Genomic DNA, 25,350 nt, shown 5'->3' with positions numbered 1-25,350 from the left:
AGGTGAATGCATACCTTCACTCTAGAGGTCAAACAACTAAAAATCAAGTCTGGAATCTTGGTGTCTCTAGAGTCAGACCTTAGTTTCAGTAGTCATGTCAAAGCAGTAACTAAATCAGCATACTATCATCTGAAAAATATATTGCAAGAAGATGCTTGTTTCCAATCAAGACTTAGAGAAACTTGTGCATGCTTTCATCACCAGCAGGGTGGATTATTGTAATGGACTCCTCACTGGCCTTCCCAAAAAGACCATAAGACAGTTGCAGCTCATAGCCAGGATTCTGAGCAAACCAGAAAATATGAACATATCACACCAGTCCTCAGGTCTTTACACTGGCTCCCAGTCACATTTAGGATTGATTTTAAAGTATTATTACTGGTATATAAATCATTTAATGACCTAGGACCTCAATACATTGCAGATATGCTCACTGAATATAAACCCAACAGATCCCTCAAATCATTAGGATCACGTCATCGGCTAGAAATACCAAGGGTTCACTAAGCACGGTGAGTCCGCTTTAAGCTATTATGCCAGCCGCAGAACCAGCTTCCAGAAGAGATGTCAGATGTGCTCCTACAGTGGTCACATTCAAATCCAGACTCAAAACACATCTGTTTAGCTGTGCATTTACTGAATGAGCACTGTGCCACTATTCGTCCGACTGCTTGTATCTTATTTCATTTTTTATTCTAAACTGTTTTAATTATTCTTATTTCTTTTGATTATTTTATTTTTTTTCTATGTAAAGGACTTTTAATTACCATTGTGTACGAAATGTGCTATATAAATAAACTTGCCTTGCCTTGCGTTGCCTTGATCACTTGATGAACATTATGCACAACATAATTACAAATGTTATTTTCAAAATGTTAAGTCAGTGATCCACAGATGCTGGATTACAAAAAAATTATAATAATTCAGTAAAAACATGCAAAATTGCATACATGTGGGGTCTTTAAAAAAATATGTGTATTGGGTAAGCTGCACATTTAAAATACATAATTTAGTTTTTTTTATATATATATTTCATAAAAAAAGATTTAACATATAGTCATGATCCCGGCTTGTGTTCCATTGATCTTGTTTGTACTTTTATGTTACTTCCTGTTCTTTGCCATGTTTTGTAGTTCTTTGTAATGTTTCTAGTGGATTAGTTCTGCAATCATTCCCCCGTGTTTCTTTTTGTTCCTGTTGCTCCTCTAGTATTTATACCCCAGTGTTTCTTGTGTTCTTTGTCGAGTCCTGTCCTACGTGATGAGCTGTTCCCTGGATCCAACACTCCCTCGTTTTTGAGCTTACCCGTGTTACGCATTTACTTAAAATAAATCAAATATATTAAAATACATTCCGAGACACTAATTAAGATAACTATTTTAGAATTATAATATTGTATAGACATAGAAAACATTAATATTCTTTATGTGTATTCTACGCCTAATTTTACTTGAAGTCCCTGATATGTGATCAGTTTTTTTACTCCATCCAGAAGCAGTTTTTGTTAATTTGTCTATTTGTGAAAGAAATGGGGAAGAGAAAGAAAGGTAACGAAAGAAACGGAGATCGAAATGTACAAACAGAACGTGCTTTCTTCACCTGGGCGTGAAATCCTGTCGAGACTTTTCCTGCGGTTTATGCGATGTTGATGTTGATGGTACATGTCAGAATTGTATTCTAGATCATTCCGCTGACCTCTATCTTCATGGATGTACTGGAGAAGAGAGAAAGGTGTTTATGATGCCTGAGTACCCCTTAAAAATATGGATGTTGATAACAATAGTGAGAACCATATCAATACCTGGACAGACTGTCTGCGAGAGTGAGTGGCATAGTCATCCATGTCAAGATCCATGGGGTGGACAGAGAGTAGACGCTTGGTCTTTCGCATCTGAGAGGAAGTCACAACAAGTTCATTGAAGATAATATGAATATGAGTAACAGAATACTGGTTTAAGAGACTTTTTTTATCGTAATTGCACAATTTAAAATATTCCAAATGCTTTTACATAAAGATTCTAAAATAGTCGGATTTATGAAATATACAGTAATGTATAATAATGTATAGTAATGTAATAGCATTCAACTGCAACAGAAGCATCATGCCCCTTTAAATGCCACCTCAGATTTATGAACAAAGTGGATTTTGAATGAAAAAAAGTATCTTCAATAATTAAGTTGTAGACTTAAAAAAAGTTTGTCTAAAACTCTGTGGCAGAAATCCCCTTTATCTATTAAATATTACATAAAATATATAGGCATAGTATATATTATGGCATACTAAGAATATACTTTTCAAGTCAGAATAGTAAGGAAGGCCATTTCCGCCAAAAAAAAAAAAAAACTTTGATACACCATAATTATGATGTAAAAAGTCCAAATTATGACGTTAAAAGTTTTTGTCTTCATATTTTTTTTCTCAATTTGTCACAATTTCGAGTATCACAATTCCAACTTTTAATCTCATAATTAGTATATCATAATTTCAACGTTTGCAACACTATTTCAATAGTCCACTAGACAATCTACAAGGAACTTTGTTACTACATGTCATCTACCAGTCATTGGAGTATTAGTTGACTGTCTGCTCAATAACTGCAAAACACTTTATTGTGATGGCCTATCAGACATTCTACTGACTATAAGTAACTTTGCAATTAGCCTACATGTTAACTTATTCTACTAACCCTAACCTAACAGTCTACTAATACTATAATGAGAGTCAATTGACATGTAGTTGCAAATTAATGAGAGTTAGTTGACATCGTCTAGCCATTACGCCTATAAGCCCAGACCAAAGTTAATTACTGCGCTGTTTTAACTGAAAGCTACTTGTACTGACATATCTTAAAATATGTCAGTGCCATTGTTTTGTCTCAAGATGCACACCAGTTGTGTTTTTTTTCTAAGGCACATTTAGAAACACTATTTAAATGTCCTAATTATACTAAGGCCTAATCCTGTTTTAATCTAAGCCCTGTTTGTGAAACCAGGCCATGTTATTGCAACACAGGCTGACATAATAAAGTGTATATGTCTTCTTCTCACTAACACTACTTCATTAACTTCTCACTTAGTATCAACTTCAACTTATTACCTCATATATATGAATTCATAATTTTGACTTTTTATCTCATAAATATGAATTAGTTTCTTATAACTTCTACCATTTATCTCATAATTGTAATTTAGCATCTCATAATTATGACTTTTTGGCCTGGTTTCACAAACAGGGCTTTAATTAAACCAGGATTAGGCCTTAGTTCAATTAGGATATTTTAGTAGCTTTTATATACATGGCGTAGGAAAAAAAAAAACATAACTGGTGTGCATCTACAAAGTTTTGCAGATACAAAACAATGGCACTGACATATTTTAAGATATGTCAGCACAAGTTCAAACAGTTCAAACATGCATTTAGTCTGGGACTATCTTAAGCCTTTTCTGTGAAACCAGGGTATTATGTCACAATTGTTAATAATTGTGATTATTATTTAAAAAAAAAAATTTATTTTTTTTTATGTGGCAAAAATTGTCTTTCATAGGGTATTGGTTCCCTACACAAAAACTGTACCAATAGACTAACACATTAAGCACAAAAAAAGTAAAGTTGTTAAAAAGAGTTGTTGTTTTTAAAATCATGCTTTATTTCACCATGTGAAAGCCTCAAAAAATGCCACTGAAATGTGAACTCAAATACGTAACAATTGAATCTACCTGCTTATAACGTTGAGCTTCACCAGCATCCATATGTTCTTCATCATGACCATTACACACATCTAAGAATAAAACACATTATATATTACAGTGGTGCACTATCAAAAGGGATTCCATGGTTTCAATAGCGATCCTTCAACAATGCTTGGTCAAATGGCCTCAGCTCTACTCTGTGACAACACCAACGCCATAAATGTGTTTTGTACTCACTGCGCACATCAGGCATGCTCTGCGTGTCATCATCACGTTGCCCTAAAGAGATAAAGGACAACAATGTAAATGCTGGTCTTGTGTAATCTGACATTCCTTAAGGAATATTTAACCCAGGCACTCAGACAGATTACAATATGTGGAATTATTGCCAAATTTTTCAGGTATAATTATCTATTTAGATATTTGAGTAATCAATTTTGCATTGAAGTTGTTGTACATAATACCACAACAAAACTATAATAAGATAAACTATAATGAAGCTTTATAACTGTAAAACAAAGAACCTAAACAGTTTTACAGCTGTAAACCAAAGACAGATGTCACTTCAGTCATTTTTAACCTTGCATTCAGCTAAGGTTTCTAATTTTTCTGTTTAACATGTCCTGTCGTGCAAGGCTATAAACAACATCAACAAGTTACACAGCGCCCCTGACACAGCATGTGACCCAGTTGTGGCCTCAGCACTGCTGGGACACATTCTCTGGACAGAGTTCTTTGAATTCAAAAGACTGATCAACAAATCCTTTTGGTAACTGAATATATATATCGGTAGACATAACAACGATTACACATGGTCTAACTATTTGCTGTCTCTTGCTGTTGTTCATCTGAAAAGAAGTATATACTGTACATGCTTTACATATTTACTATATGTTATACTAATTATTGATCATGAAGATTTTTTTTACATTTCTTCATTTAGCAGGTGCTTTTATCCGATGTGACTATAAGGTAACACTTCAGTTTAGGACTTATAAAGCTCATGGTAATGCCTTATTCTACATCCCTTAATCCTACCCATTTCCTAACCAATACCTTACTCAAAACTACCTTACTAACTACCCAATACCTTACCTTACCCAATACTACCTTACCCAATACAGTACTAACTACCCAATAGCTTACCCAACACTACCTTACTAACTACCCAATACATTACCTTACCCAATACCTTACAAACTACCTTAATACTACCTTACTAACTACCCAATACCTTACCTTACCCAATACTACCTTATTAACTAAGCAGTAATTAGAGTTTATTGAGGCAGAACGTAGAAATTGGACCCTAATCTAAAGTGTGACCGACTATACAGTTAAAATTACTGTATACAGTTAAACTGAAATCAATATTTCATATCCACACATTTGTTTATTTAGAGAGTAGCTGTGTTCTAAGTGGGATAATGTACAGTCAGCCAGTCATTATTGCAAAATAAACCCATTTAAAGATGATACAAGTTCTGATACAACTATTCTGAGGCCCAATCACCATGCCATGGTTTATTTTGCGATACTAACTGGCTGACTGTACATTATCTCTTACTTAACACTCCCTTGCTCGCACAAGCACTTAAAATGACTGGTGATACTGAACCAGTATGATGGTGTGAAGGCAATGTGTACACAATAAATGTTATCAGGGGGCTTTTAATAGCACTCACCATCTTCATTTAATCTCTTGTACAGTGACCTCATTACTTTCGCACTGCCAAACCGCTTGAAGCGAGAGTGTACATTGTCATGGTACCACCCCAAGGTTCCAATTTTTAGGACCCTGGATAAAAATAAAAATAAAACAGGCGCTATAGATTTTATTTATAAGTGATTAAATATTCACATTAGTTTATAGATAAGTGTATCTAACCTGGACATGCGGCAGGGGTCGCATACCCAGCCACGCTCTTTCTTGTTGTAGCGGCTGCAGGTCTTGCAGGTGTAGAGGTTGCAGTCCATACACTGCCGTTTACTGTTCACCAGGAACTTAAAGGGCTGCAGGCAGCGGATACAGTGAGAGTCACTCAGATTTGACTGAGATCCCAGGAGTTCCCTCTTTGTTTCTTCCTTCTCAATCTTGGATTTAAGCTCCCTGCAATGAAATATAAATAGACAGAGCCTTTCAGAATGTCTCAGCATGATGACACATGACTAAAGAATAAGATTTTCAGCTGAAATAAGCTTTATGGCTTTGATGGGTGAAAATAGGGCTACTTTTCTGTTGGCCAGGTTTGGCTTAGCCCTCAATTAAAAATATTAAAAATAATTCAATATAAATCATTGACAAACAAACTCTGATCCTTGTGCAGGACACATATTGTTCATAGGGATGCACAATACGCCGTGTTCCAAATTATTATGCAAGTGACATATCATTAGGATTTGTATAGAGTAAACATTCAGATTTAATTTTTTCAAAGAAAGTGTTTGTTTTTCATATCATTTTTGATGATATCAATCACAGACAGGTTTGTTAAATAGTTTGCCAGTGACCTGTTGCATGAATCCGGTTTCAATTGCAACCCAGGTAAGTTTGAGATTAGTTTGAGCAAACAGGGAAGAAAGCAAGAACACAGAAACACTGTATACATGTTACAACATCTTAAGAAATGCGTAGTTTATTCTAAGTGCGCTGTCTCTTTTTTTTTTCTGGGGTATGAGTAATGCCCCATTAACATATTAATCATTATCACTAATCTCTACTAATAAGGAAATCTTCCGTCTTGGCTTCTAAAATGTTTTTCTCTGGAAGGGTGTACTGCACCTGTGTTTCAAGTTTGGACAGAGCAGAAGACAGGTAATCTACTCCACATCTGTAGAAGTTCCTGGGAACTTTAACATATGCAACTTTGACTAACAAAAAAAAACAGTAGGCGTAACTGTATTACCCAATAAATGAGCATATATAAAACTGGCTTTTTGCAGAAACTGTAGTGCTTGGATTGGAGATTGAGGAAGTTAAAGAGAGCTGGATACGTGCACATCAATACCCGAAAAACATGAAGACGGTGGCCTTTCTTTGTTTTAGTTTCTTATATTTTAGGTAAGGTCTTTTACTTGCATGATATATCAACTTTGCCATGAATACTGAGTTTTGATTTAACACCCATACTTTGGACAATCCAAAAAAAAACACTTTTAATTTCTAAAAAAAAATGTGTATCTTAATATAATGTCCATTCCTTGATTTTATCAGGTCTTTCGCTAATCAGAAATGCCTGATGAATTGTATTGAACTCTCTGGTTTAGCAACAATTACCTCTTTAATAACCCTCTTGTTAAAGAATTCAGTTTGGTAATGGTTTGTGCATGTAACAGGTACACACTCTGTAGCTGCCCCAGTAACGGTTTGGAAATTACATCTGTGGAAGATGTTTATGAATTTCTCTGGGAGAACAACAGTGCCATTGCCTTTGAGACACTCCGAGTAGACTTCCTACAACAAATGCAGAATGGCAGTCTGCAGGCAGAGCGATACATAAGCTTTACCATGCAAGATATCAACTACATACTGAAGGTGACGGAAATGTTGAAGGAAATGAGTGAAGAAGATATCCAGCCTGATGACCTCAGGGACTTCATAAAAGGCAGATACATAAGTTATAAAAAATTTACTAACGCAATGCTTGAAAGATTTTCTTTTAAGGTAAGAACAGAAAACAAAGACTAAACTTTCCAAATGTGTCTGAATTTATTGGAGATGCTTTATACTCTCATTTCTGCAGGATGCGCCTACCATACAGGAAACTCCAGCTATGACGAAGTATCTGTCGTTCTACAGAGAACTAATGGACGATCCACTGGGCTTTGCTGTGGGTCTTCTGCCCTGCGCCAGACTCTGGGTGTGGCTGAGTACAAATATCAAAACACCTCAAAATAACGCATACTACAGTTGGAAGGTGGAGAATATGGACGGCCATCCTGAGAAGCACTACAAAGCTCTGCTGGACAAATATCTGGACACACATGAAAAAATAGAGAGGGCCAATAATATATTCCGTGAACAGATGCAAAATGAACATGATTTCTTTTACACATCTTGAGTGGTTGATGGCTGGTAGTAGTTATGAACTTTTTCTACCAGTATAAACAGGAATCCCAAACTAATATGAAAAAAAAATTGCATGGCTCGCCACTCTTGAAAGTAATCAGTAATCAGAAATTATTGGATAACTAATAATTGATGGTTATCCAGGGCATACAGTATATTCTGTATTACTCATGTTTGATTGTATTTCACGTTTGATTATTCATGTTTGATTGTAAGGTCTGTAGAAGAACAAAATTCAAGGAGATGCTTTGTTTTATCAAAACTATGTAGGGGAGATCATGTGGGGATTGAGACAGGGATGATTATAAAAAAAATTGCTTTTACCATCTGTAACTTAAGTGCGTTATGTATCTCAAGTGTTGATATCATTTTCACATTTCTCTGCTACAAATTAGTTGTTTTGAAATCTACAACTTGTCTTTAAAATGTAAAAGTTGACGTCAAGCACAGTGAGTGATGTTGTTGCAACCTTCCCCACTACCAGGATGGCAAGGCAAGTTTATTTATATAGCAAATTTCATACACTGTGGTATTTTAAAGTGCTTTACAGAAGAAGAAAAAACTATTAATAGCAAATAAAAAATACAATTAAAAAAAGTTTAAAAAAAGAATAAATTAGTTAAAATGAGATACGATTGTGGGTAAAGTACATTTCTAATGAAAAGAAAATGAACTTTTACTTCATTTCACTGGGTGACGTTCCTCTTCTTACTGTACATTATTTTAAAGAGGTTGTTCCATAAAGCAAGTCACAGTTCTGCAATATGGGGAGGAAGTAAGATCTTTCATATGATAAGCATATAAAAATGGTGCAATGTCTTGCCAAAGGCATGAAAACAACTAATATGTTGCATAAACTTCCTGGAGATTATCGAACTGTCAAAATATTTGTGAGTGATTTATAGCAGAGATAAAAGTCATTTAAAAGTTAAGCTTATTAAAAAAAAATTATGTCAATCAAAATAATTGTATTAAAAAGGGAAGCTATAACAAAAAGCCACTGTTGAGCAGCAAACAGGTATTTGAACCTGCTTGAAGTTGCATTTCAGCCACCTCTAACCAAAGCTTGCAAAGATAAACGTTTACAGTGGGTGTAGCTCCCTTGTGTAGTGCAATCTTATGACAGTTCAACATTCTCTATTCAGTTTTTGCAAAATATTAGTTGTTTTTATGCCTTTTGCAAGATTTTGTGCCATTTCATGCTCCCTGCACAACACTTGCAACTGCTTTTTTTTTATCTTTTAATTAGAAGCACCACAATTACGACATTCTCATCTGTTACATATATAGGGTCTACATTTAGAAGTACATTTGGAACAGACATTTAAAAGTTTATTTTAAAATGCAAAGTATTGAAAATCTAAATAAAGCTCTATATGCACTTGCATTTTTACAACAATTAGTATGTCCCATCGGGTAATAAAAAGTTCTACACTTGCGGTATTAATGTCCTCTTGGGCCAAATACAGGAAATACATCATGTGAGTAGACAAGTGGTCAAGAGCAAAGTGGCCCTTTGTGTTTTGCTCTCCCTTCTTTTTGTTCCTGTTTTCTTTTGTTCCCATAATTTATAGTTTGTTGTTATTACTCATTAGCTGATTGATTAGTCTCTTCCCTTACCCGAGGGATCCAGTGCTCTCTCACCGGTGTCAGAAGCCCGCCCAGCGGCTTCTTCCGCTTACAGAGAGACCAATACTTCAGTGCTCTAGTTCTAAGGAACTAGATGTATTGAGTGTTGAAAGTGACAATAGGGGGGAAGAGGATTCGCCACCTCTTTCCCCAGCATATAAGGAGCTGGTGGAGGTGATTACTCGTGCCGTGGTTAAATTAAATATTGAGTGGCCAACTGAAAAAAAGGGGCGACGAGCGCTTCCTGTCATCAGATGTATGACCTCCATCAAGGGGCCTTCTGTTTTTTCCCGATCTACACAGTAAGCTGTCTAGATCGTGGAACAAGCCATATTCGTCCCGTCTTTTCAGCCCCCAAGTCCATGTATATTCCGATAAGGGGGCTGAAAGAATATGGGGCGATCCCCAGGGCTGAACAGATGCTAGCTAGCTATCTGTCCCCTGGTTCAGTATCGTCCCTGAAGGCCCCAGTGCTACCCACTAAGCCACTCAAATCTACATCAAATTTAGTGGGTAAAGCATATACGGATGCTTTAATACAATGGCATTGTTACAGGCATATCAGGCTGATCTGCTGGGGGATTTTGATAAGAGCGAGGGTGGTAGAGTCAAGTCAAGGCATCTTCATTGATATAGCGCTTTTAACAATGTTGATTGTTTCAAAGCAGCTTTACAGTGATAAACAGATAATTTAAGGTAACAGAGATTGTTTTGGCTTTATAGCGGTTCTTGAATAAAGATATTTTCCAGCTAAAGTTCATTTTGATTGATTCACTTCCGTCGCAACGATCATTAGCTATCAAAATAGAGACCGCTAAGACGACACCGCTCTCTCTACACAGACTCCAAACGCGAACCTGTGAGAAACGCGGATGTCGCTCACGTGCACATTAAGAATTAATTCTATAGTTATGCGCATTTAAATATATGTGCGCAGGTTTGTAATTCCCTACAAACCAAGCCTTAACAAACTACTTGTCTGGCCTTTTGCCATTTTTTGACAGAATTTTATCATATCGGGGTAGATACGCGAAACCGAAATTATCCCGACAACGCTTTATCTGTAGAATGGTAAAGGGATCCTCCATAGGGAGAGGCTAGTTGGCACTTCAGCACTGCGTTGTCATCGGGTCCAGGCGAAGGTCCTTCGTCAGATCTGGATACGGCCTGGATCCGGCAGGCTGCGGGAAAACCTCGGGATAAACAAAGACACTAAAATTAGTGTAGATACCATTCTTCTTATGATGTAACGAGTACATCAAGTGTTCCCAGTTCCGGCTGACCTAATCTATACAGCCTAACATTGAATTATAGAAGTCTATAATGTTTTATGTGAATGGTAGACATGAAGGACTATAATGCGTTAAGAGCTTGCTCAAGTACTGCGGAGCTAAACCTTTTAGTGCTTTGTAAGTAATCAGCAATATTTAAAAATGTATACGATGTTTAATAGGGAGCCAATGCAGTGTTGACAGAACCGGGCTAATATGGTCATACTTCCTGGTTCTGGTAAGAACTCGAGCTGCTGCGTTTTGAACTAGCTGTAGTTTGTTTATTAAGCGTGCTGGGCAACCACCCAGTAGAGCATTACAATAATCTAGCCTTGAGGTCATGAACGCATTAACTAATTGTTCCGCATTTGTTAATGAGAGCATATGGCGTAATTTAGATATATTTTTAAAATGGAAAAATGTGGTTTTACAGATACTAGACTAATTTAGTAGTAGGAAATTACTAGTCATCCAATTTTTTATATCAGCTATGCATTCCGTTAATGTTGTTAATTGGTAGGTTTCATTAGGTTTTGAAGAAATATACAGCTGAGTATCATCTGCATAACAGTGAAAGCTAATTCCATGTTTCCTAATGATATGTCCTAATGTTAGCACGTACAGAGTGAACAGCAGCAGTCCTAGTACTGAGCCTTGTGGTACGCCATACTGAACTTGTGATTGATAAGACATTTCTTCATTTACTGCTACAAACTGATAACGGTCAGATAAGTATGATTTAAACCATGCTAGTGCAATTCCACTAATGCCAACATAATGTTCGAGTCTATTTAAAAGAATGTTGTGGTCATAAGTGTCAAATGCAGCACTAAAGCACTAACGTGGATACAACCACGATCGGATGATAAGAGCAAATAATTTGTGACTCTAATGAGAGCTGTCTCGATACTATGGTACGGTCTAAATCCAGACTGAAAATCCTCGCAGATATCATTTCTTTCTAGAAAGGAACACAGTTGTGAGGGTACAGCTTTTTCTAGTATCTTTGACAGAAAAGGCAGATTTGAGATCAGCCTGTAATTGACTAGTTCTGTAGGATCAAGTTGCGTTTTTTTAACAAGCGGTTTAATCATAGCCAGCTTAAAGGTTTTTGGTACGTATCCATGATATTAAGAAGAGAATCTATGACATCTGGAAGCATCTCTTTCAGTAGCTTAGTCGGTATAGGGTCTAACATACATGTTGTCGATTTAGATGAATTAACGAGTTTAGAAGATTCTTCCTCTCCTAAAAAAAAAGTCTGTCTCTCAGGGCCACCAAGGAGACCACCAGAGCAAATAGGGTGGTCTATGGCAGCCCTGGTGGCCACTGAGAGGCACCTTTGGCTAAACCTGGCCGAAATTAAGGACAAAGACAGAGCCTTTTTATTAGATGCCCAGTTAACGCCTCCTGGCCTCTTCGGCGACTCTGTGAATACGGTCGTCGTGAGGTTTCAGATGGCCAAAAGACAATTTGAAGCACTTTAAAAATGTCTCACTCGCCGTACCCAACCCACTGGGGCTGCTGGGCGTGAGCTCCAGCGAGCACATGGCTCAGTTTCAACTCAACGCTGCACCAAACTCTCACCCTTTGAGGGGGGGTTCAAAAACAGTCAGTTCGGTCGGTTCCTGCCAGTATGCTTCAGGCCACCCAAGTGGCTGTTCCAGTTATACCAGTGGTCAGTCTCGAGAGGTTGGTACCCTTTGTAGATTATCTGACAGAATGAAAGAATCTGCCAAACATATCTTAGTGGGTACATATACCAATATCGGGTGCTTCCATTCGGTTTAGCTCTATCACCCCGCACGTTCACAAAGTGCGTAGATACAGCTCTGGCCCCGCTCAGGCTGCAGGGCATACGCATTCTGAACTATATAGACGACTGGCTGATTCTAGCGGAATCAGAGCAGTTGGCGGTTCGGCATCGAGATGTCAGCCTCGCACACATGCAGAAATTGGGATTGAGACTCAATGCCAAGAAAAGTGTGATTTCTCCACTACAGAGAACTACTTTCCTTGGTGTGGTCTGGGATTCAGTCCCGATGTGAGCCGTCCTATCGCCCGCTCCTGTAGCTGCTATCCTCACAGCCACAAAAGACTTAAAGCTAGGCCAGTCACGCACTGTGAAACAGTTCAAGAGACTGTTAGGCCTCATGGCAGCGGCGTCCAATGTGATACCCTTTGGCCTGCTGTACATGAGACCTTTGCAGTGGTGGCTCAGGACCAGAGGGTTTTCCAAGAGGGGAAACCCACTGTGTATGATCAAGATCACGTGGCGGTGTCTCCGCGCCTTAGTTATTTGGAGGAAACCTTGGTTCCTATCCCAGGGTCCAGTGTTAGGAGCTTTTATCATCAAGTTACGATCTCGACAGATGCTTCCCTCACTGGCTGGGGAGCGGTAATGGAAGGCCGCTCAGCTCAGGGTCTCTGGAGGAGTCATCATCTTTCGTGGCACATAAATTGCCTGGAGTGGAAAGTTTTTCTTCTTGGTGTCATCAGTGTCAGTGGGATCTGGTTAACTGCCAAGTTGGTACAGTGCTTGAGTTCTTACAAGATCGCTTTTCAGCAGGGTTATCTCCATCCACCCTAAAGGTTTATGTGACGGCCATAGCGACTTACCACGCCCCTGTGGGTAATGCATCGTTGGGTAGAGAGAGACCCCCTGATTATCCGTTTTCTTTTATGGTACTCTGAGGCCAAGGCCTGCGACTCGAACCCGGGTTCCGGCTTGGGACCTGGCTATAGTCTTAGAGGACGCTGCCCCAGGGTGTCAGGTGCCTATGACTTTTCAGTTTCTCATACAGGCAATTGTAAGTACGGTGTTTGGGTATTATCGTTCCCAAAGCTGTAACTAGGGTTACAGTCGTAGCCTGAGACGTTTCCCTGCCTATTAACGGTCCTCAAGAGAAGTTTATAAATTTTGTCAAGCTTATGCTAATGAGAAGTGCCTCCTCCTTCACCGAACACAGCCTATACACACACTAATTTAAAAACCATGTTAAATATTTATCAGCAAATTATTTGCTAAAATTTTGTTTAACATGAATTGTAAATTATTAGTGTGATATGTGTACAGTGAAAAATTAATAATCGACTTGCGCAAGCTCATTCCCTAATTTACCGACGTGCGTCTGTGGAGGGAAAAGTCCGCTGTGCGCGGGTGCAAAAATAGGAATGATAACATGCGTCGGTGTACAAAGTCAATTGCGCTGGGTGCAAGATAGGGCCCATAGTCTATTAGTGTCAGTGAACATTTGAAATGGACTCCTTTCTAAACAGTCACACAAACTTGCACTGAATTTTTCACTATCATGATAATAGAATAATTCACCACTAGAACACATCTAGTGTAAAATAGTCATATCAAGAATTCAACTTGAATTCAAGACATACACTAAATAACTGTCCTTGCCAGGAAATAGAAAAGAACATAATCTTCCAACTCAAGCAAATAAGAATTCAATAGGCAAACAGAGACCTCCTTGTGAATAGAGAATAGAGCTCTGGGGCATCATGTTTTCCCACCCAGTGGAATGGTGTGATCAGGCCTTGTGACTGTACCATGATCATCATGATGTCTTTACAACAGTGTCCTTTCAAACCGTATGCCCTTTCTCATAAACGTGTTTTTCTGGTGTGTATGATATAGGCCTATAGAAAAATGTGGAAGAAATTATGCATTATGGATAGACCTCACATATGTGCTGGTTGGCTCCACTGACAGATCACAAACGTTAACAAATTAAATGTAAATGTACGATTCGCTAGCAAAAATATGTTTTAAGAACATTTTACTAACATTCCCATTTAGTTAAGAACATTTTACTAACATTCCCATTTAGTTAAGAACATTTTATTTTTGAATGTTCTCTGAATGTTCAAAATGGACATTTTTTTATGTTTTGATGTTCTTTTGTTATGCAAGCTATAAGGGAACTTGACTTGACTTGACAATTAGACAAATTTCCAACTAAAACTTTCATAAAAAAAAACAAATTCTGTTAATGATACTGGAAGAACTTTTGTTCAGAACTTTGAGATAACCTTGCAGAACGTTAGCCAAGGTTCTGAGAACATTCCCTGTTAGCTGGATACCTAAGTGGTAATCATGCAATTTAAAGTTCTCACCCAAGCCTCTCCTCTTCCTTCTTCCTGAGGACGAAGTCTCTCTGAATGACGTCCCACACATGTTTGGCTTCTTCTTCTGATAGTCTGGACAGGTCCAACTTCTTATCCATAATCAGAGCTTAGTTGGTTTTTGTATGTTTTACTAAATAACAGGAAAAATTACTTAAGTACAAGGCTACAAGAAGTCTAAGGATAATGTGACTCTTTCATCATTCTACCTCTTCATCCACTAGTCTAGAGAGATAACAGGTTTTCAATATAAATATGCTCCTGGACATACAAATTCATATGAAGCACCACAGTCATTATAATCAAGAATCCATGCACTGGGTGTGACCTTTTTCATTCCCAAGTATAGGAAGCTATAATAAAGGTACATTTAAAATGTCTCTTAACACATCTTCAAAATAATTCAGTATAAATTAGTCTGTAAACAACTGTAACATCAGAAATTCAAATCAAGTTTGTGAATTCCATTATCAAAGAGGCATTAACTACTGATAAATAAAATGATTACTAACACAACAACTAGCCTACATTACCTTTAAAAGAAAGTGATGGATGCATTTCATTAAATATCGATGATGGCCCAATAACACCACTACTGTGTGTAAATGTGGAACTGGTGTCATTCTAATTCATAGTGCATTGATTGCCATGGCTCCTCAGATACAGTATTCATGATGTGATCATAATGATTACAGCCAGAGTGATATAAGTAATTAAACCCAGGAAATAAATCAAGTCGGACATATACCTACCTACTGCCGTTGTTAGAAAGTAATGTACAACATGCATGAACTCTTCACATTGCTAGCCTTAATAGCAGCAAGAGGAATTTACTTAAATTTATTTAAAAATCAGACTTTACACTTAGTTTCATAAGTGATAATGAAGATTTAGTTTACCTTGCATGCAGACACGTAGCTGCTCTTTCCAAGTCTCAGGATGAGGCAGATACTGTGAGAATAGTCAGAGGTATGGCAGTCTTAATCACATGTCTAGTTTTTCAAATGAAATGCAGAGAAAGCTCCACCCTTTCCATGCTTGAAATATAAATGAATGTTTTTTCCCCCTGGCAGATTAAAATAATTGTTATATGAAGAGAGATTATTAGTTGTATTGTATCCTTTGCTTTTATCTTGTTAATTCGTTCTGGTTCACTTTCTTCTATAATAAACAGCTGGTTAAACATTAGCCTTTTTTTTGTTTTTTGTTATGTTCTGTTATAAACAAACAAACAAACAAACAAACAAACAAACAAACAAACAGAAAGTCCAACCGAACTGGGACTTTTTACTGTTTGTATCACTATACCATTATCTGTGTTTTTTGTTGTTGTTTTGTGCAGCTTACATCATTATGCTAGGTGACAACAAGTTCTAGTTAAACAGTATATCCAGTGAGGCGCTAGATAAGTTATTCCTTGAATGGGCAGTCTTCAGAAATTTATTTGACCTCCTACAGGGAGAGTTTGTTTGATTGTATCCTGGGTTGTCTTGTTTTCGCCCGCTCTGATTATTTTAATAAATCTTTAACTGCATGTGGATCTGATTCTCAGCCTTCTCCTTAGTCTGCCTGAATGCAAACATGTAAGAGCTGGAACTTTTGGTTGCTCCACAAACACGCGTTACTCAATTATTAAATTCCTACGGAAGTCTACGTGAGTGTCGTAACTCTTTTTTTCAACGGCTCTGGTTGGAACTATTATCTTGTTCTAAATCAGAACAAGATAATATCAGTCTTGCCGAGCCTGCGCATCACGTAATGCCTCACTCCCTCCGGCTCCACCTGGGTCATCGGTCGCTCCAGCTTCGCCGTGACCCTCTGGATACCCGCCTACGCCTCGATCGCCGGAGCCGTCGGTATCACCATGTCCCTCAGCATCACCCTGTCTCGTCGGCTCCTGCTACGCCCCCTCAATCGGCCCCCTAGGGTCGTCATCCCTACCTCCACCATGGCTCCTCCCTCCGTCTGCTCCGCCCTGGCCACCTGTTCCGTCTGCTCCGCCCTGGTCCCTCTTGCCCTCTGTCTGCCCTCACCTGCTCTTTATCCTCCAAAAGTTCCCTCTCTCCCTCTGCAGTTGGTCCCTCCACGGCATGAGCACGCACCTACCGGGAGGGGGGAGTACTGTAACTGTTGTGTTTCTGTTGAGTCTTGTTAGTCACATGTCTTTTGTTTTCCCGCCACTCATCCGTTGCCATGTCTACCATCATTAGTTCATTATCATCACCTGTGTCTTGTCAATCATCTTCATCTGTGTCACCTGGTTTATTTTTATCAGTGTCTGTATTTAGTTCCCTCTGTTCAGTCAGTCCTTGTCCGTTCTCGTCTATGTAACATCGTAATTTGAGTGTGTATTTTGCCTGTATGTATCACTAAAGTTTTCTTCTTCTGTCTTTCGTCTTCTTCTGCCTGCACACAGCCTGACAATTTAAAGGGATACGGTGATATTTTTCACCCTAAAATGAAAATTAGGTCATCATTTACTCACCCTGGTGTTGTTATAACGTATGTTTACGAATACACATTTGAAGGCTACATGCAGTTAAAATGTATTATTTACATAAATAAAAATAATAAACTCATAATTTAATAAAATTTTAAAATAGTTAAAACAGTAAAATACAGTGGTTTCAACTGTTATCGAGAACTGAAATGTTTCTGTTATTGGTACTGACTACTGGAATTTTGGTACCTTGACAACCCTAATAGAATATAAACTAACTGGCCAGTTTTTGTCCGAAATATAAGTTACTCTATATGAATAACTTATATATTGAACTTTTGCACAGTATAAAAGCCGAATGACAGACATGTTGATATTCAGCACAACAACACTTTTCCTTGTACATAAATGCATTTCTTACATTTGGAAAACTGCAAGGATAGAATTTGCCTGCCATGTTCAACCTTTTGACTTCCACATTACAGTAGAGCTTATGAGGCATATGGCAAGATGACAGACTGAAAGTTTCTATTTACTGTACGCCCATCTACAGGCAATGTCTGAGGTGGCTAAAAATGAATCTGGGATAGTTTTACACACCACAGCGCAGTCTTGGATATGCCTCAGTAATGTTTCATGTCTTGTGCAAAATGACACAGCAGATTCTCTCCTGGAATTTAATAGCTAAACAATGCATTCCCTGGTCTGGAACTGTCTCTACCTTAGTGATCAATAGAAAAGCCCATCTCTAGGGCTGTGGTTCAAGTAAAAGATGTGTCCTAATTCATGCTGTAGGGTAGAAGGTTGAATGAGAGTTGCCCTTTTGGTCTAGACTATGTGCAGGCTGATTCAATACTCTAAAATTAGCTCCCATGCACTGCCCTTGCTTTTGGTGATGGCTAGGGGAAGTCCTGCTCTTATTTAGGGAAGCATTGCTGAGCTTTCGGTGACTTTTCAAATGTACCAATTGGATCTTTGCACAAACTGGTTTTACCGATGAGCTGTAAAGTGGAACTGAAACAATCTCAAGAGTTTTTTAAGAAAAAATGTGGTTAAATGGAAAAGAATGAGACTGTAAAAGGAAAGCTGTAAACGGAGCCAGAATAAAAATCACTTTAATGTGGGCAAAATTATTTCACGCTGAAGTTAAAGTATTGTCTGTGGCTCATTTCCTAATTGAAAATAAGGTATCTTTATATTACTTTAAAAGATTATAATTAGAAATAGAATGTAATGAATAAAATACAATTAGAAATAGAATATAATTATAGTACTTAAAAATGATAGTTGTATGAATTAATCATTTCTTTATGGCAAATCTTGGAGGAACATCTTTAAATTAGTTTCTGGACCAAGAAGGTATTGATACACACGTGCACACACTTCATCCCGTGCCAGTGGTCCAGCATGTTAGAAACAGGAAAGCTGAGCCTCAAACTAAACAGATAAATATACATGACAGACATGCATGATACTATTCACAACAGTTCAGACCAACATTCTTTGAGGATTTTAAATCAATAGGTCAACCCCCTAAACATCTGATTATTTTGTTCAATACCACATGTTTCTCTTAAATGGGCACAGAATTGCTCTGTCATAGTTAAATGTAAAGATTTGAGTCTTTGAAGTATATGCTGAGTAAGCCAATGGGGTAAGCCAGTCCTCATATTGTAGGTCAGCATGCTACAGTAGATCTTGCCCAAAGGGCACTGGGTTCATAGCCAGGTATGAGTAGAAGAAACGTCTGATATTTATTGAAAAATGTATTTATTTATTTATTTATTGACAAATATTGTGAATTCAAGTTTGAATATTTAAATTTAGAGTACAAATACATTTTACTAATCATTAGTACAATAAAAAGGAAAAAAAGACTTGTGTTGTCAACAGGAAAGGTTTGCAGTATTGCCTTTGTCATTTAAATGACTTTTTGACGAGCAATAGTTGAGTTTAACATCTAAATGCTGTGTAGATGTGTTGAGATGGTTTATCTCTCCAGTTTCAGTGCTTTTAATTTTAAGGGAAAACATTTATATTCATAGTTTATTTTTCAAGGACCAGTGTTGATGGTGTTTCTTTAAAATCGCTATAGTTTTTGCAAATCCTGATAAAATAAGGTATTGTTCACTCTCAAAACATTTTTTTGAATAGTCTAGCTTATATATAACCTTTAATGGCATTCATTTGAATGGCTGTTTGCTGGTTGCTTGACATGTACCGCATTGTTATTCAAATCCTCTGTTAGGGTTTGTTTTAAGGCCATAGCAACTGTTTCTGTGGCTGATAGAAGAGTCAGTGTTAACCTCTGGCCCATAACTTTGTCAAACATGCCTACCAGCAGCTGTAATTGTCAGGGTTGGAAACATGAGGCCTGCATCCTACTGTGACTCTATTCCTGGAGTCATGTGGCTTCTCTCATTCTCACCAAGCTAAAATAACCCACTCCAACTGTGTAGCTCAATGCCTCACAAGGATAGGTTGTAGAGAATGCAGATATAGCCACACAGTTAAAAAGGGTAAAATGTTAAGAATTTTAAGGTCATCTGAAGGTGTGTGCACTTCAACAAATGAATCATTTAAATAAGTGACTCTTTTTTTTTGGTAAGTCCTTTTATTTCCACCAAATTATCCAATGAAAATGGACATTACATTGCAGTTAATCAGTCAAGTGCATTTAATATTTCAAGTATTCAAACATTTGGATCTCACATGACACTCTAAAGTAAGTTGGCAGAGCTGTATTCTACAGCATATAATCTATCTTTAATTTAGCAAACAAAACATAAAGTTCTACATTCTAATAAAAATATAAAAAACATAATTCAATATTAACATCCATATTAATAAAAAAGTACAAAAATCAAGTGGAAAAGACATTACAAATGGTGCAATTTGTACAATTTGTACAAAAACTGCTTTAAGATTGCACTTCCCTTGTCTCACAGTTATCAAAAGCAGCTAGATTATTGTCCTTATGACTGAGGTTTGTATCTGCTGTCATCTCTTTTTCCCCACAAAGTCTTTTTTCCTAAAGTCTATCATTGCTTATTCCTCCTCTTCCTCTTCCTCTTCTTCTTCCTCTTCATTTTCCTCATCATCATCGCCACTGACTCCAAAGTCCAGTTTTGCAAGCATGGCCTCTGCGTCTTCAGTGAAGAGCGTGAAGTGGTCCATACTCTCAAAGCCTGGCTCTGGCCTCTCTAGTTGTGAGTTCTTGGATGTATCCTTGGCTTCAGTGATAAGCTGCTTAGCAGCGATGAGGAACTCCGCCGTATTGCAGTTGTCTATTGTCTGGGAGGCTTTATCCATCAGCTTGATGCTGGCCTGCAGGTGTTCATTGTACTGCTGAACTAGAGATCGCACCACAGCCACCTTCTCATCCTGTTCTTGAGCGATCTTGTCTAGGAGTTGGGTCTTGCGGTCTTCTAGGATGGCATAGAGTAGGTCAAACTTCTCCCCAAGCTTCTGCTTCTGCACTTGGCTGTTTGCTTCCACCATTTTGCTGTTTTCCTCCATCTGCACTAAAATCGCCTTTAGGCAGCTGTTGCTGGCGCCTAGAAGGTCGATTGAATTTTTAAGTTCGGACTTCTGTGCTTCATAAACAACTTTTAGAGTGGAAACCTCACAGTCCTTGTGCTGACCGAATACCTTGCACATGGAGCAGCTGGGTGTCTGGCAGGTTATGCAGTAGATGTTAATTTTTTCATCTTCGTGTACCTCGCACATAGGCTCTTTTGTTTCTTTGGATTTCAATGGGGGTTCAAGGGCATTACCTCCTTTCTCCAACTGCTGCTTGTAGATGTCAATGATGTTCTCCACCAGAAGGTTCCTCTGAAGACCATAGACACCGTGGCGGTCCAGAACCACCTCAAAGCGGCAGGTAGGGCATCTGAAGATACCTCCAGAGTAGTGGTATGGGTTTTTGGAGTCGTAGAGGTCGCTGGCGCAGCTGCGGCACAGATTGTGCTGGCATGGTAGAATGACAACTGGCTTTGTGAACATATCCAGGCAGATGGGGCAGCTCAGCTGCTTCTCCAGGCTCTCCATGGGACTCGGAGCCCGGACTATTTGACCCGTTCTGATGTCCATTTCTGTTGTTTGAGGTAAAGTCCTTATAACCTTCACTGCTTTGCCTTTTGGTTGAGCTTGAGCTTTTCTGGTTGCTTCTTCCTTTACTGAGGCTTATTTGATCTGTCGAGGCAGAACACACCCCGGGCTTATATACTGTCCAGCTGCCTGTGACACTTGATCTGAGAGGCGGCTGTGACAAGATTGCTCCCACCACTTGTTTGTGCGGCTTGATTCGAAAAAAACATGCTGCCTTCCAACACAACCCACTAAAGAACAAGTCACATGCCAAACTTAGCAACATGACCCCCTCCCGTTCCAAGCTCTCCATCTGCAGTAGACATGTGTAGGCGAATCACAAAGTCAGGCAAAACAAGACCCATGTGATAACTGTTGGCATGTAGACATCCAGAACTTCTCTGACTGCACAACAACATGGCAGATCAAGAGGATTTTTAGGACAGTTGAGCAAGGGGTGAGTTGAGTTGTGTACCACATCTTTCACATCTGTAGTTCGGTTCATTTGGTCCGGACCAAGGGAGAAAATGTAGCTATACTTTGTAGCATTTTTCAGGCGTTTTGGTTCCTTTTCACACCACACTGATTGCTCTGGTCCGAATCAGTTGATGAAACGAACCAAAATGCATTCACGTGACAACATCCACATCACTCCTTGGCCAGATGGGTCTTGAACGTATTTTTTATAACTGCACTTCGATTCTCAGAATTAACGTGCGGGGAAAATCCAACAGAACTCTCAGAAGTAAACAAAGAGGAGGAAAATCCGACAGACAACACGCCGCTTTTTACTATGGAGAGACAACTGCGTGGGTTGATTGTATCCCTAGTCATAGTTTATTATATAGTTTGTCTACGCCATGTTAGGCAAACAATAACATTTGAGAATGTAGCGAGGATGCGGCGGGTTGAAAATAGTGTTTTATGCAATGCACGCGGCGAGTCACTTCAGGAGGAGGCGACGCGTGCATTAATGTTGCTAAACAGTGACATAATTCACAGTGCAGCTGACTACGGCAGCTGGTTTAGTCCAAAAATGCTTAGGACTGAGCCTTGTTTGCTTAGTGCTTAGGACACTTAGGACTGACCATGCACCTCATCGAGGAGGTCTCGGTAGGCTTGTTTGGTGCGCACCCGAGTGCGATTGCTGCATTCACACCTGCCCAAACGAACCGCACCAAGGGGGAAAACGAACTCTAGTGCGATTCAACCGAACTAAATGTGGCAGGTGTGAAAGCACCCTTAGGCTCCATTGTCCTTCACCCCTGATGTAGTACTGATGGCCGCTTGCCACCAACATTTGTCTGTATGGTTCTGGAAGAGAGATCAGATGGTTGGTGTGCATAGGCAGTTCAAGACAGATGTCAGATGACCGATTTCACAACCTCTGCCCTGTGAATTTGTAAACAAACAAAAGTCATATGGTCGATAACCACTCCTCGTCATCTTGAGCAATATCACGCTGTCATTGTCCCCTCCCCTCCAAAACAGCAGGTGGACACTGCAGAACATATGTAACGCATATTTATGTACACTGTAGTATTGCAGAATCATCTCACGCACATATGAAACAACATGTTCAGACCAGTATGTGCCCATCAAAAGTTATTTGGAGCTAAATGTATTATCAATGAAAAATGTGATGCTTTCTAGTGACAAAAACATGTACAGGATACAGTTAAGTGTTTAATTATTATAAGTGGTCAATGTATTTTCAACTGTATATGCTGCTTCACTGCTTGTTAAGCAGGGGACACATTTAATGACTGTAAGGCCGATTATGAATGTAATTTGACACTTAGGACTGACCATGCCCAAACGCGCCGAGTCAGAGACAGTTGCGTTCAGTCCGTGATTAAAATCTGCTCCAGTCATTGGAAACAGTAAGTGTGTTCAGTTCAGTTTTAGAATGTTTCAGCTAGTCCTTAACCGTGTCCTGGCATTAGTATTTGAAAACCTTTGTCCACCAAATCCACGTCATGTGAAATGACCAACAAAATTCCTGTGGTGCAAACAACATGTAGAAAAACAAATCAGTGTTGTTGTTGTTCTTGTTGTTGTTCATTAAAACTAACATTGTTGAAAAAATGTTTTGCTAATTGATAACATTAAATCAAATCTAAAAGAAAAACTTTGAAATATTATCTTGGCAACTACCTGAAATAAAAAGTTTGAAGTTCTATATTATTTTAAACTTAAATAAAAATAGCTAAAATGAAATATTTTTTTAAAATGACTAGGCCTAAATCAAATTTACAAAAGCACATAAAACAAATTGACAAAAACTTAAACTGAAATTAAATAAAAGATCATTCAAAAGATACAAATATATATTTTTTATATTAAGTATATTATATATATATATATATCAATAAATAAAGCTGCAGTTTCTTTCTGTGTGATTGAACACAATGATCAGTGGTGAAATTGGCTGAGATGCAAAGAGCATCAGGTAAGTAGGGCAGCAAATCTAGAGCTTTGTGTAACCTTTATGAAAAGTCATCGAGGACAGTTTGTTGGCTCTGTCACCATGTATATCATCCATGTAAATATAAACAAGTGTAGGAGCCAGCTAAAAACTGACACCTGCAGAGACACTTATGCAACTCATGGACACAACTCTTAAAAGTGAATTTGAAAATATGTACTTCAAATGGATGTTTGTGGGTTGTTTTAATATTTTGTGAGTGTTTTGTCAGTGAAGCATGTTCCTGGAACACACTGTCTTGGTTCAACGTAAGGTATAAATGACAGAGACTGGATCAAATCACCAGATCATTTTCTTGTCATGGGTTATTCTAAAAAATCTTCAAAGTGACACCTGTGTTATCACAATCCAAACAATTAGCACAATGTAAGGAAATAGATCAAATATAAAGCTTTTCCTCTCTAATTAAACAAAAAGAAATGAACGCTCTCAAACTAGAAAAATGATTAATTTTCACTGCTGCCATTTTCATTAAACACAACACATGCACGTTTGGTAGAAATTAAAGTGTAGTAGACTTTCAGAAAACAAATAAATAAAAAATAGAATTTAAAAAACATATTTGTAAATATATATATTTAAAATATACATGTTAGTATAAATACATAAATGTGTTTTAATATACATTAATATACATTTGTTACTATTACTAATATATTTAGCTGAAGAATAAAAAAAATAGTGAAAATTTAATGTGAAAAGGCTCTAAGTTTTATCTGTATTGCATGGACTAAAAAGTATCCACTAGGTGGCAGAATATACCAATTTTTGTCAACACCTCATTTACAAACTGTCTCAAACTCTTTTCACTTTTGCTTTAGTTCAAATCTTAAGCTATTGGTTCAGTCTATGCTATGTGAGTGAGCAGACTTAAAGTCTCAACCATAATGCACACAGTTCTTACGTCTGTGAGAATGTGTCGCCTCTCCAACAAAAGTGTTTCCTACAGTGTATGTGATCACTGGAGACCAATTATTTGTTTTGGGGCCACAATCAAAGATAACAGATGAATGTACATTTCCTGACTGGAGCCAGTTTGACCCCTATCAACAGAACCATCTTTGTGTCCACAAGTCTACAATACGAGTTCATTGTGTCTGTGTGTACGAGAGACACAATGATTTGAATGACTTGTAGCAAGCCAATGCTGACGTGATTCACTCTGTAAGGCTGTTGTGCAGAATTCCGTGCCATGTCAAATGTGCCTGATACGACATGGCGTGCAGACGACATTCCTGTTCTTGACCGTGTGTTTAACTTCTGCCACTCAGAGGATGTCAAATGGCCATAAATACAGCAGTGTGTTTGGTACAATAGCACAGTCAACAACAACGCTGATAGAAATTTTCCCACGCTTTGAAATGCCAGCAAAAACATTATTAATAACTAGCGTACTTATAAAATGTAATGTGTAATGATCCTTCTCGTAACTGGCAAGACATGAAACCTAAAAATAATTCCAAAACAAGAAGCTATTCTGGTTTATTTCCTTGAATGAGCTTGATATGAGTGATGAAATGAGCTGCTTGTTTAGTGT

General features: G+C 38.1%; 3 protein-coding genes across 8 annotated transcripts in view; 1 reads left to right on the top strand and 2 right to left on the bottom strand.

Moving 5' to 3' along the window:
- Positions 1–25,350, bottom strand: part of mlpha (melanophilin a) — a gene marked incomplete at its 3' end in the record, with an annotated part of 59,400 nt that overhangs the window by 7,044 nt on the left and 27,006 nt on the right. For 3 of the 6 annotated variants that reach the window (XM_079629668.1, XM_079629665.1, XM_079629670.1), the window contains exons 1-8: positions 15,696–15,822; positions 14,788–14,929; positions 5,579–5,800; positions 5,376–5,488; positions 3,928–3,969; positions 3,718–3,779; positions 1,802–1,891; positions 1,600–1,714 (exon numbers count right to left, since the gene is read on the bottom strand). In XM_079629668.1, the coding sequence (XP_079485794.1) occupies positions 1,600–1,714; positions 1,802–1,891; positions 3,718–3,779; positions 3,928–3,969; positions 5,376–5,488; positions 5,579–5,800; positions 14,788–14,897 (754 nt within the window). In that variant the 5' untranslated portion in view covers positions 14,898–14,929; positions 15,696–15,822. Of the gene's footprint in view, positions 1–1,599; positions 1,715–1,801; positions 1,892–3,717; positions 3,780–3,927; positions 3,970–5,375; positions 5,489–5,578; positions 5,801–14,787; positions 14,930–15,695; positions 15,823–16,737; positions 16,937–25,350 lie in introns of those variants that run through there. The other 3 variants (XM_079629669.1, XM_079629667.1, XM_079629666.1) reach the window with 3 other exon arrangements.
- On the top strand, positions 6,492–8,443 carry LOC307007552 (uncharacterized protein). Its single transcript, XM_079629683.1, has 3 exons — positions 6,492–6,751; positions 7,027–7,354; positions 7,434–8,443. The coding sequence occupies exons 1-3, from the start codon at positions 6,708–6,710 to the stop codon at positions 7,749–7,751; spliced, it is 690 nt and encodes a 229-aa protein (XP_079485809.1). The 5' UTR covers positions 6,492–6,707; the 3' UTR covers positions 7,752–8,443.
- trim63a (tripartite motif containing 63a) lies at positions 19,831–21,517 on the bottom strand. The gene has a single exon (XM_079628937.1). The coding sequence runs from the start codon at positions 21,326–21,328 to the stop codon at positions 20,285–20,287; it is 1,044 nt and encodes a 347-aa protein (XP_079485063.1). The 5' UTR covers positions 21,329–21,517; the 3' UTR covers positions 19,831–20,284.

Source organism: Phoxinus phoxinus (genome assembly GCF_949152265.1).
Source record: "Phoxinus phoxinus genome assembly, chromosome: 11".
NCBI classification, from domain to species: Eukaryota; Metazoa; Chordata; class Actinopteri; order Cypriniformes; family Leuciscidae; genus Phoxinus; species Phoxinus phoxinus.
The sequence above is the reverse complement of the archived record's forward strand: the minus strand, read 5'-3'. Positions and strand labels throughout refer to the sequence as shown.